A 12695-nucleotide genomic window follows, 5' to 3' on the forward strand; every position below is an offset into this window, starting at 1 on the left:
TGGTAGCATGAGATCAATAATGAATAGTGGAGTTTGTATCTCGGATCCAAATTTTAGGGATTATTATGGGCGGATAAAAGAGATCATACAAGTGGAATACCGTGAAGCACCTTTAAAGCAAACTATGTTATTCAAATGTGAATGGTTTGACCCAACAATAGATGTCGGTGTTAAGAAGCATAATTAGTACAAATTGGTTGGAATTAACCATCGCCGTCGGTATAAAAAGTATGAGTCTTTTATTCTTGCAATGCAAGCAACGCAAGTATGTTATGTACCTTATCCAAGCAAAAAAAGGACAAGAAAGATTGGCTAGCTGTATTGAAGGTCAAAACTCAAAATGTTATTGAATTACCAGTTGAGGAAGTGGTGATAACTTCAGAACTAAATGTTCCTTTTCAAGTTGAAGAAGTTGAAGTCCATGAGATAGATATGTTTGTTTCTGTAGATGAAGATATTCTATTGAATGATCCAAATTGGGGAGTACTTGAAATGAATAAACCTCTTAATGATGGTTTATTTGAAGAGCATCATAAAATTCAAGATGGATCTACAAAAGAAGAATATGAAACTGAGGAAACTGAGGAAACTAAGGAGGAGGATGAAGATGAAGAGTTTGAAGAAGACATAGATAGTGAACAGAGCTTGATAAATATCTGCTATTTTAGCTTTTTTGTAATTTGTTTTTAGTAAGAAACTACGAAATCTGCTATTTTAGCTTTGTTGTAGTTTGTTTTTAGTTACAAACATAGATTGTGCCAAGTGCTTCAAAAAATGTGTTATTTTAGCTTTGTTGTATTTTGTTTTTACTAATTTTTCTCTAAGATATCATCATTTTATTATTTTTTGATTTCCTTTTAATAATCTGCTAATTTTTCATATCGCATCATTTTAATTTAATTTTTAATAGTGTTAATCTAATGACACCATTATTTTTTCCAGATATGACTCGAGGTGGATATCGTGCCGGCAAGTCCACAGGCAGGAGTAAGGCTGATAATCGTGCAAAAATTCCTTCTATTCCAACTCCAGTGATTGAATAGGATGATATAAGTTTTATTCCTACCATGCCACACGATCAAACACCGGTCATTCCTAAGACATCTTCTATTCCACCTAACCAAAGCATCCCAACAGGACAGAATATGAATGCTCAAAGCAACACAGCAGCTGAGGCAACATCTAGTCAGAGAAATGTATCTGCTTCAGGTGATTCAAGTTGTAACAATGCTAGGACCCTTATTTTTCTGACTTCTTCAGGGTTAGTACCTACTACTTATATATTTGCTATTTTTGTGTTTACTGTTGTTGTACATAAATATTGTGTAGTGTTATTGGTGTTGAATTTGATGTTGTACAGGTTGGAACCATCTTCCAAATGCTCTAATTCCATTACATTGTCTTTCAAAAGTGAAGTTAATCTTAATGGGATCAACGTCTTTCAAAAGTGAAGTTGATCCTAATGGGATCAACTGGAAAGGTGTCTCACAAGATGTCAAAGATGGTAATTTTGGAGAATTCAAGGTATGTTTTTTAAGATTATAATCAATAGAAATTGTTTGAGTTTGAAGTTAATACTTAATTATATTACTTTAAACTGAATTTCAGAAGAATTTCTATTGGGATGCTTCCGTTAGTGAAGTTGTGGTGAAGCAACAATGGATGAAAAAGGCTGCATTATGTTACAAGAATTTCATTTCCAATATAAAGAAGCATAGAGCTACAGTTCAATCGAAATTTGAAAATGACCATGTGTGGAAAAAGTGGATAGAACTTTGGCAAAGTGATGACTGTGTTAAGAAGTCTGAGATAAATTCAAAGAATCATTGTGGTGGACAGTAAGTAGCTGCTGGGACACACACAGGTGGCTTTATCACAGCTGAAGAGCACCGGAAAAAACTTGTAAGTATATATTTCATGAAAATTGTCTGCTGCTACGTATCTTAAAATAGTTGATTAGTTTTCAGTCGTTTCTTCTCCGTTTTAGTAGCTATGGTTGTGTCTAAAGTGCGTAGCAAGCAGCTGATCGTGTGGTGCTACTTTGTTTGGGTTGCTGCTATGCTCTTTTGGCTGTTGACATGCTAGTTTTTCCTCTTTATTTTGGCGCTATATGTGATTCTATGATCTGCTGCTACGTACCTTGAAATAGCTGATTAGTTTTCAGTCGTTACTTCGTCGTTTTAGTAGCTATGGTTGTGTCTAAAGTACGTAGTAAGTAGCTGGTCATGGTGCTACCTTGTTTAGGCTGCTGCTATGCTGCTTTAGGTGTTGATATGCTAGTTTTTCCTCTTTATTTTGGTCCTATTTGTGATGCTCTGGTCTGTTGCTATGTACCTTGAAATAGTTGATTATTTTTCAGTCATTTCTTCGCCATTGTAGTAGCTAGGGTTGTGTCTAAAGTGCATAGCAAGCAGCTGGTCATGATGCTACTTTGTTTGGGCTGCTGCTATGCTCTTTTGGCTGTTGATATGATCTATATGTGCATTCAGTTCTCACAAGATACAAATTTATTGAATTCATGTTGTATGCTTTAGATATTACCGAAAGAAAAATCTTTGGACGTCATCCTTACCATTCTTAAAAACAAACAAATCTTTGGACTATTTGGTATTTTTGTAGATAATCAAGTTTACTACTCATGCTCTTTTTAATGGCAACCCTTGAATTGTTGAATTCCATGTTAAATGATTTATGATAAGAGCAAGCTTTTGCTTACATCAAGAGTTACATGGTTGTCTTCTTGTTGGTCTTTACCACTTGTCGAGTATTGTGGACAGCTATGTTTGTTTTTCTTTTTAAAGGCTGAAGGATCTACGGTTAGTTAAGCTTTGATTTCTAAATAGAACCATAAGAATAAGTATCTTGTTTGTGTTGATTCTGATTTGTTACAATAATTGTTGCTAAAAATTTTTTTGCTACTGCATATTTTCTGTTATTAGAGCTGCTGCTAATTTTCTGTTATGTTTCCAGCAAGCAACTACAATGACAGCTATGTAAGTTTTTCTATTTGGGTGCTAAAGAGCCACACATAGATTAATTATTGAAAATAACCAATCCATAGAAATTCTCAAACGAAAACTGTGAGTATTTCAGCGTCAAGCATACAAGAAATTGAATCTTTACTGTGTTGTTCAGATTCCAAGTTTGATGTTCCTATTTCTTTCTTTCTTTCCCTTGTCATACAGAAACTCCAAAGAATGAATAATGTAGTTGAAACTCTATCATTCCTTATTGCAATATCCCTCTTCTCATCTTTATTGAAAGGTATTGTATTATGTTGCATGTCTGAAGTTGAAATTCTAATTCTGTAATTTCTTTACTGTGATGTTTGGAATGTTGTTTTTATCCATTATGAGAAATTTCCTTGCCTACCTTTGGTAGTGCCTGAAAGGAATGGAAAGCTAGTAGTTGTGTACCTGCAAAATAATGAATATGGTTAGCTAAAAAATCTGCCAACATGTTTCCTTCTCTGTAGGTATGAGCCACTTCGATCAAGTTATGAGCCATTAACATCTTTATTTTCTTTATCTCCAACGCAATGGTCCATGTCACCTCCCAAACGCTATGAATAATTTTGCTGACAGTAGGGAAATCTGTCTCAATCATTAGAGGTGTTAACCTATTATTAAGACATTGTTGTAGTGCATATCTTGTTTGTTACTATAATTATTGCTGCTGCTGAATGTTTTCTGTTATTGCAGCTGCTGCTAGTTTTATGCTATTTTTTTTGCAAGCAGCTGCTGCTATTTTTCCTGCAAACACCTGCTGCTATGCCACTTTGTTTTGCAACTATATTTCCTGCTAGTTTCTCTTGTTTTTTCTCTTTGTTTTGCTACTATGCCAAGATGTTTGGTGATATTTTTTTGTTTAGAATAGGGCAAAGAAACTTGGTGGTGTGTCATGATTCTCTTTTGGTTTACTGCTAATGTACGTTGGTCTCATTCTAAATACCTGAAAATTCTGTATAGGCTCTTAAAATAGGTCGAGATCCAACTCCAAGTGAGTTACATTTGCACGTCCATACACATAATCATGATGGGAAATCTTTTGTTGGTGAGCGTTCCCGACTTCTACATGTAAGTCCATAACTTACATCTAACTATATGATACCCATCTCTTATTTTTCTTTTGTGTTGATATGAACTTGAGTCTATTTTAATAACTTCACTTGTTACAGGAAAGGCATGAAGAAATTGTACAGAAAAAAGTACAATGTGAATCTGAAATTGACCAATTGGAGACATATTATGAAGCTATGGGAGGAGCAAAGAAGACAAGACTATTTGGTCTTGGATCTGAAGCTGCCAGTTACTTTGGTAAAAAATTTTGTACCTCCAATTCTTCCACATCATCAGTACCACCTTTGATTTCTATACCGACAAAAAATATGGAGGAATTTGTGAAGCAATTGATTTTGGCCCTTACTACTCATTTTCTTCCGATAGTTATTGAGCGTTTTGGTGGTATTAGGGTATAAGAAGGGGCCGTGCTTGATCCTCCTACTACTAATGATGATGATTACGACGACGTTGATTCGTAGCTTCATATTATTCGTAGTCCATGATCGTTGCACTAATTTTTGATAGACTATTTTGACATTAGTTTATGTTTGACAAAATACTTGAAATTGTAGGTGTCGGAAACAAGTGTTGTGAATTTTTCTATCTATTTGAATGTTGGATATTTAATCGTTATATAATTTACGTGTTTCAACTATTTTTTAATAAAATTATTAGCGACAAAAAATTAGTGACTAACTTTTCTCGTTGCTACTGAAAAACTTTAGGGACGGATTAATTTAGTTGCTAAAGACGGCTGCAATTAGCGACAAAAAATTAGTGACTAGCATCAGTCGCAGCTACTGAAAAACTTTAGCGATGGATAAATTTTGGTTAATAAATACGGCTACTCAGTCGACCAAATTATGTTGCAAAGGATCAACGACAAAATATTCTGTCGTAAATTAAGCCACTACCAAAATAAATTTTGGGAATAGCAATGCTATAGCAACGGAAATGTACGTCAGTAATATCAACAACCAAACTATTTCGTCGCTAATTGGTCACAAATTTTGCGATAGAATTTAAATTTTTGTCGCTATGAGGTTAGCAATGAGCAATATACCGACAAAACATTTTTCGTTGCTATTTCGTCTCTATTTCTATTTAGCGACGGATTTTCATATGATAGCGACGAATATGTCGTGTCGCTACATGCTGTTTTTTTTGTAGTGATATAAACAGAAGTAGATGTTTTATTCATTTCAACATTCAACTTGAACATACCATCACATGAATACCCTTTATCACAAAAATATTATTTTTAACAATTACATACTGATCAGATTCAATAATCTGTTTGAAGCCTGCTTTATTAAGAAGAAAACTAGACATCAAATTTTTTTCTCATGGAAAGAGTATAAAGTACATATTTTAATATTAATACCCTTCCAGAAGTGAAACTCAACTCGACATCTCCCATTCCAAGCACTTGAGTAGTATGTGAATCTCCAAGCATGATGGTTTTGGGCTCCTCAAAATTAGTATATTTCTTAAATTTATCTTTGTCATAACATACATAACGGTTTGCACAACATTATCCACCATGTTTATGTCTATTATCATCGCCACAAATGGTTCTTCGATAACATTTGCCTAAGGTTTAAGTCCATGTTTCTGAAATCTACAAAATTGAGCAATATGCCCACTTTTACCACAGACAAAGCACGATCTTTTTCTTGTACTTGTTGATTTTTTGCTTGGTTTTTTCCACCATTATTGTCCTTGGGATGTCTACCATCATTTTTCTTGAATTTTTTCTTCTTAGGCTTCAAAGTAGTATTTTTGTTAGTTCCAGGGGTAGCATTATTTGAAGAAGTTAAATTTACCTTCGATGTGATGTTGTTCTCTTCTGTTTGCAAAAGTGCATCTTGGCCCCTTGCTTCTTCTTCCATGCGGATTCTCATTATCAATATCTCAAGAGAGGTTTTCTTTTTCTTGTGGCGCATAGTTATTTGAAATTCCTTCCACGAAGGTGAAATTTTATCAATTATGCCATAAACAATAAGGTTATATCCAATTTTGACTTCTTCGGATCTGAGTTCGCCAATAATCATTATGAAATCTTGAGCTTGGTGTACCATTGATTTGTTATCCATCATTTAGAAACGAAAAAATCTGCTAGCCGCATATTTTTTCGCTCCCGCCTCCTCAATGTCATACTTACTCTGCAAGGCTTTCCAAAATTTCTTTGCACTAGAGTAAGTTCTATCATAATAATCATAAAAATTATCAGATAGACAATTAATTAAAAAGTACCGACACTTGTAGGAATCACCATTGTATTTTTCAACTTTCTCTTGAAGAGAGATAAGTTCATCATCGGACATGAAAGAGTTATCTACTTTGTTTGGGTTCTTCTCAGTTAACACATAAGAACGTTGAGAAGACTTAAGTTGAAAAACACTTTACCCTTCCATCTCTTGAAGTGAGTACCATTGAACCAGAATGGCTTGTTCAGATCTCTCGTCTTGACATCCGCGAATTTTTCAGTTATTGCCATTGAATCTCCTTAAAATTGTTGGTGATATTATAATAAACTAACAATTGAAAATTACAAGTGAACAAAATAAAAAGAATATATTCTTCTTTGGCTGAGGCGCGGATATCTCGCTCTCTTTAAGGAGATTCAATCCCACTACAGCAAATGTTTCACAGGTCCAGCGGTAATCTTCTTGACTTGTACCCTCCAGGATACAACAACCTTCTCACAAAGAATAACTCAACAACTCTGGACAAGAGTTGAGTTCAAAGCCCCTTCACCTAATAAACTCTTTTTTTTATTAACTTTTTTGTGAACTCTATATTGTCTTGTGTATATTGTATAATCATGCAAGACCACCTCCATTTATATGAGAGAAAGTCTTCCATGCAATAAATAAGAATGAATGTGGAATAGTAAAGATAAAATATCAATGGTTTAGAGGTTACAAGAATTACATGAGTTACAATACATAAAGAATAAAGTAATAGTGAAATTAAGAATGAAAATTATCAGAGTTACATGAAACTAATTATGTCCACACTCTATCACTAACTATGATGTTTAAAGACATAAGGATCACAAATGAATGTAAATTAGGAGGCTGAAAAGAACAACCATGCATCGTGGGAGAGAAATCGAATAATGCGAATAAATACTAATGAACATGTAACAACTCCATCGAATAAAATTTTACAGAAATAAAAGTTAAGCCACTAACTCCATTTGAAGTTATCACACACATGAAACTCCAAATTAATGGCAAATGCTAGCAACATGAAAGAGTGAAGTATTAGTAGCATAACCTCCCAAATTCATGCATAATAATATATTAATAATAATATTAAAATATTAAAATAACATCATTATATTATAGATTATAGATTAGCCATCTAATATTGTATTTAATTATTATTTTACAATTTCTTATATTTCTATATATTATAAAAAGTGGTTTCAATTTGACGATTTTTTGTTATTATTTACTGTATATAATAAGTGTCAATACGCATGTACGTTTTCGACATGCTTGCTTATGCTGCTTCAATCGTAATTTTACTATATTACCCTTAATTAATTATTATATGTTATTTAAGTATTTAAAAATTTGTAATATTAAATAAAAATATAAAGTAATCGACATGCCTACTTGTATTGCCTACTTCAGCTGCTTCAATCGTAATTTGATTATATTACCCCAAATTAATTACTATAGGTTATTTAAGTATTAAAAAATTATAATATTTAATAAAAAATATAAAATTGACAAAATATAATAAATTAACTTTTGATTTTTTAAATTAACTTGATGTCTTATATGATGCCTATTTATGCTTTTTTCACAAGTATTTTTTTAAAGTAATTTTATTATATCACTTCTAATTAGTTATTATAAGTCATTTAAGACACGAGTTCTTCGCTGCTTCAATCTTAATTTTATTATATCACTCTTAATTAATTATTATGATCGCATTAGAAAATTAATAATATTTCATAAAATAGACACAAAATGATATGTCAACATAAAACATTTGATTGACTATCGAAATTATATAACTACCACATAAGTTAACTTTTGAAATTATATCAGTGTCACTTAAATTGAAATAGAAGAAATAGTATTATAAATCACAATAATTAAAAATTAAAATTATTTTAATAATTCAATGCCTAGTTGACAAAGATAATGAGCTAGTCATTGTACATTAAATAACACGTGTTTTGCAATTAAATGACCCAAAATTATATGCTGTCCTACTAAACTGGCATTCACTTTATCAATTGATTTGTTAATTTCATTTATAAATTTAATCAATCGTCTTCTTACTATTTGTTTTCTTCGTTTTTTTCTATTTATCATGCTTTGATCATTAAAATTATATTATATTATATTAAATTAATTTGATATCTTAAATTTAAATTTAAAGTGTTTGAAAATTGTATAAAAAAAAATACTTTAAGTTATCATCTTTGTCATATTAATAAGATAAAAAAAATAGTAACCTTAAGATATTACTTTTTCTAATACATAGATGTATAGGAATTCTGTGGATTTTACTTTTCTAATATGCTCCCTTCATTAAATTTAATATGATTTTATACAAAATACGTAGTATTTCAATATAAAATAATATTAAATTAAATATATATAGAATATACTAAATATTATTTAATTCTGTGATTTCAAATATGTCAATAAGAGTTATAATTAAAAAATTATCAGAAAAAAAAAAACATTCTTTTCATAGCGAATTAAAAAGAAAGTAAGTTCAATAAATTAAAACGAATAAATTAATAAACTTGTCTTTTCAATTCTTGATACATTTATATTTCATAATTTATGATATGTATTTATATAACAAGAAAAAAGTAATCAAAATATTTAAATTTAAAGCGTCCGTTCACTTTCTGCGAGTTAATAGATTTTGTAATTGAAACTTTGAAAGCGTTAATAATTACATGGTGATTTGCATTCATTTTAATATAATCACCTCAAACAGACTATTCCTACTAGTCAATAGGTTTTATAATGGAAACTTTAAGAATTAATAGCTGTTGGCTTGTAGTCATTTTCACCACCTCAAATTCAAAATAAAAATTTTAATGTTTCATTTTATAAATTAATATATAAAATGTATTTCATGCATAATTTTATTCAATGAGTTTAATATTTTCTCAATTTATTTTTATAAAATTTGACTTTTTAGTTAAAGAAACCTAATACTTGGCATTTCTTTGATTTCTAAAAATTCACTAATTCTTAGAATCAACTAAAAAATTGAAAACGTCTTTTATAATATTATTATATTTCTAAATAATTTAGAATTTAAAATTTATTTAAAATATCAATTAATAATGTATATATTTATACAAAAAATAAACGATGTATATTTTCTCTATATTTATTTTAATTGTAATTTTGACAAAAATATATTAAGTAATTTCAATTGTTGGGTCCGCACGGGTCGTCTCCGCTAATACATATACACACATTATAAGTTAATAAATAAATTGTCATGAATAATTTAATTCTGCATAATTATATCCTGTTAGAAACTTTAGTAAATGTTTTTCCTTTTCAATAGATCCAAACAACTTTAAATTAATAAACTATTAGTTTAAAAATAAAAACAATTTTAAATGACTTCGCAGGTTGATGTGGCAGCAAACAAGGACTTCAGGATTGCATGACAGACACGTGGCAGCACCGTTGGATTTCAACCGCCTTTTTGTTGCTAACTAAGCAACTTCTTTGCACACTACTTATAATAATTTCGCCGCAAAACAACATTTTCAAGTACTAAATTCCAATTAAATTACTATTGCTGTTTTATTGGCAAGGCAAAGAATTAGAAACAAGAAAATGCAGCCCATAAGGGAGAAAGTAAGCAACGCAGCTGCTGCTGGCAAAGAGCACGTTGACATATTCAAAGCCAAAGCCGAAGAAAAGGTCACAATATATACTCCCTATAACTTACTTATTGCTCTTCCAATAGACTGATTTTTTTTATAATAATCATTCAACTATTATTATTTTCAATTTTTTTTATCAAAGAAAATAATTTTATGAGATAATTAACTATTTTCGTTTCATATTTCTTGATTCCTATAAAATCTTATTAAGTTGGCCCCTGTCGAGTTCAAGTAATGTTAGTTCCGGATGAGCTGACACACTTCTTATATAAGAGAGTTTTAATTATAGAGGTGTATTTTACGAGCTTAATTACGAATGATATTTTGGAATCAAAATTTGGCTATTATTACTTTATAACTTTATACAAGGAAAAACTGATAGAGCTCTTTAATTTGATTTGATGATGTAACATTTATCAAAAGTATATGGGAAGTAAAATGAATGAGAATGTTAGTTGAGTGATCAAAATTTTATTCCCCTCCTCTGTTGTAGGCGAAGTTACTGTTTCAGCTACGGTTAGCTAAAACTCAAAACAATTTTAGGTAAAATTTGTAGTATTTATTGAGGGATTGGAACTGTATGCATACACACCAAAAAAAAAAAAAAGGAAGTACAAATAATTTATTCAGAATAATCAACTAAGCTATCTTCCCTGAACTGAAATTCTGGATTCGCTTTCACATAAAGAATTATTTTTGGATTCAACAGGCGGAGAAAGCAGTAGCAAGGACAAGTGAAGAGAAAAGGATAGCAGAAGAGGTGAGGAAAGCAAAAGAAGCGCAAGCTAAGATGGAGCTGCATGAAGCGAAAGCACGTCATGCGGCGGAGACGTTGCAATCAAAGCAAACTTATCTTGGTGGAATTGTAGGGCCACACCACCATCATGGTACTACTACTCCTATGGTTGGTACTGGTCAAGTAGGCCAACAAAATCCAGTGATGGGTAGTACCGTTCCAACTACTGGTGGTACTGTTGCTCCATCGCATCCTCTTGGAGGTTACCCTCCTACTCACCATGGCCATACTTAATTGAAGGGGAAGTTAGCAGCCCGTTTTGATGGTGCTTTGACGTTGTATTAGTTGTTGGTTGTGTTATTTCAGTTTGTTCTCTGTACTGCTTTGGAAAAAAATGTTAGAAGGCCTTTGGTAATGCACGATTTTTTCCCTGGCGGATGATAATAGAAAAATAATCTAAGCCGGTGGCGAAAATTCGAAATTTCGTGAAGAATATTTAAGATAGATATCAAATTGAGGTTTGGCCTATAAACCTCGTATGGTTCACGTACGTAATGTAATAGTTGTGCTCAATTCGCCATCTAAACTATATCCTTGAAAACTATACGTGGTTATTCCACCAACTATATGTGGTTATATATGCCACTGATCTAAGCACGGAAGTGTCTTCTAACATTTCCCTTTCAAATTGCAATGTAGGTTAATGAGTTATAGTTAAAAAAAATAATTAAAGAAGCATGAGTGGAAAAGTGAAAAGTTGTTTCTACAAAAATCCTAGTTATGAAAGCTTTTAAGATTAATAAGTACTAGAATTAGTACATTTAGCAACTATAATATAGTGAGTGTATACATCAATCCTAAATCATATCTTGAATATTTATTCAAAATTCATAGATCTTCGTAACAAGATTGAATCTTCCATATCTCACAAAATTATCTCACAAAATTATGGGAATGGGAATTCATAAATAGATCATTCTATATTATTAATGAAAAAAATAAATTTGTATTCATATTTTTTATTAATAAAATATTTTTATTTATGATTAAATTTATTTTTCATAAATTAAAATTTATTGGAAACAAATTGATACATTCAATGGGATTAAATCTGTTTTTTTAATCTCTTTTCTTATAAATTAAATCTACAAATCTTTAGCCAGCATAAAGATGGAAGTTTTTTTTTTGGGTATTTCAAGATTCGTCCATACATCTTAAATTTGTGAAATTCTACAAGAAAAATTCAGTAGACAAATTTTTGACTCTATAAGAAGAATAGAAATTCTGTTAGAGTTGTTGAAGGCTACTCTACATCAATCCGAAATTATGTCTATAGTTGTTGGAGGCTACTCTACATCAATAAATTATGTCTGTTAAAAAAATGGCTTGCTTTCTTGAAGAAATATTTTGAATATTTCATAAATTTATGGATATTCGTAAAAAGATTGGATCTTCAATATCTCACAAAATTATGATACATTCATAAAGAAATCATCCTAAAAAATACATTATTAACGATCTTTGAATTATAAAAAATTAAAAAATTAGGAGAGAGGAAATGAGGAATTACGGAATTACGAAAAAATCAAGAGATTCAGAAATAGGAATTAAGGGAAGAATATATTTATACACATTATTTATTAATAAAATGTTTTTATTTCTTCGTACTTTTGTGGTTGAGTTTATTTTTCCTGACTTAAAATTTATTGGAAGCAGTGAGAATTAGATTAATTCGTGTTGAGCTGAAATGACGAAGTTATAATGGAATATTTTAGTGAGAATTAGACTAATTCGTGTTGTGCTGAAAGGACGAAGTTATAGTGGAATATTTTTGTAATCAGAAAATGATGAACAAGTAGTATGGTTTCCGTTGAGGAGGTGACACATGTCAACATATGCGCGTGACGAGTCTCAACTCTCACGAACCATGAGGCTTGTGCCTAGCTAATTTATCCCACGTCAGTGATCATCAATTCCCAAGTACGCAGTAGTGTTGTAATTTTGG

General features: G+C 31.0%; 2 protein-coding genes across 2 annotated transcripts; both read left to right on the forward strand.

Moving 5' to 3' along the window:
* Positions 1-1067: 1067 nt before the first annotated feature.
* Positions 1068-4477, forward strand: LOC107874041. Its single transcript, XM_047414474.1, has 7 exons — positions 1068-1209; positions 1361-1524; positions 1609-1838; positions 2940-2993; positions 3738-3852; positions 3969-4076; positions 4178-4477. The coding sequence occupies exons 1-7, from the start codon at positions 1068-1070 to the stop codon at positions 4475-4477; spliced, it is 1113 nt and encodes a 370-aa protein (XP_047270430.1).
* Positions 4478-9819: 5342 nt separating this feature from the next.
* Positions 9820-11180, forward strand: LOC107872893 (late embryogenesis abundant protein 18). Its single transcript, XM_016719548.2, has 2 exons — positions 9820-9991; positions 10664-11180. The coding sequence occupies exons 1-2, from the start codon at positions 9905-9907 to the stop codon at positions 10982-10984; spliced, it is 408 nt and encodes a 135-aa protein (XP_016575034.1). The 5' UTR covers positions 9820-9904; the 3' UTR covers positions 10985-11180.
* Positions 11181-12695: the final 1515 nt, after the last annotated feature.

The sequence above is a fragment of the Capsicum annuum genome, chromosome 6 (assembly GCF_002878395.1).
Source record: "Capsicum annuum cultivar UCD-10X-F1 chromosome 6, UCD10Xv1.1, whole genome shotgun sequence".
Taxonomy (NCBI): domain Eukaryota; kingdom Viridiplantae; phylum Streptophyta; class Magnoliopsida; order Solanales; family Solanaceae; genus Capsicum; species Capsicum annuum.

What these genes read in the sequence shown, in the direction of transcription:
- LOC107872893 (XM_016719548.2), top strand. Translation starts at nt 9,905, where the DNA reads ATGCAGCCCATAAGGGAGAAAGTAAGCAACGCAGCTGCTGCTGGCAAA. An exon ending in AAGCCAAAGCCGAAGAAAAG is followed by an intron (nt 9,992 to 10,663) that starts GTCACAATATAT and finishes TGGATTCAACAG; the next exon opens with GCGGAGAAAGCAGTAGCAAG.
- LOC107874041 (XM_047414474.1), top strand. Translation starts at nt 1,068, where the DNA reads ATGCCACACGATCAAACACCGGTCATTCCTAAGACATCTTCTATTCCA. An exon ending in GTAATTTTGGAGAATTCAAG is followed by an intron (nt 1,525 to 1,608) that starts GTATGTTTTTTA and finishes ACTGAATTTCAG; the next exon opens with AAGAATTTCTATTGGGATGC. An exon ending in AAGAATCATTGTGGTGGACA is followed by an intron (nt 1,839 to 2,939) that starts GTAAGTAGCTGC and finishes TTCTGTTATTAG; the next exon opens with AGCTGCTGCTAATTTTCTGT.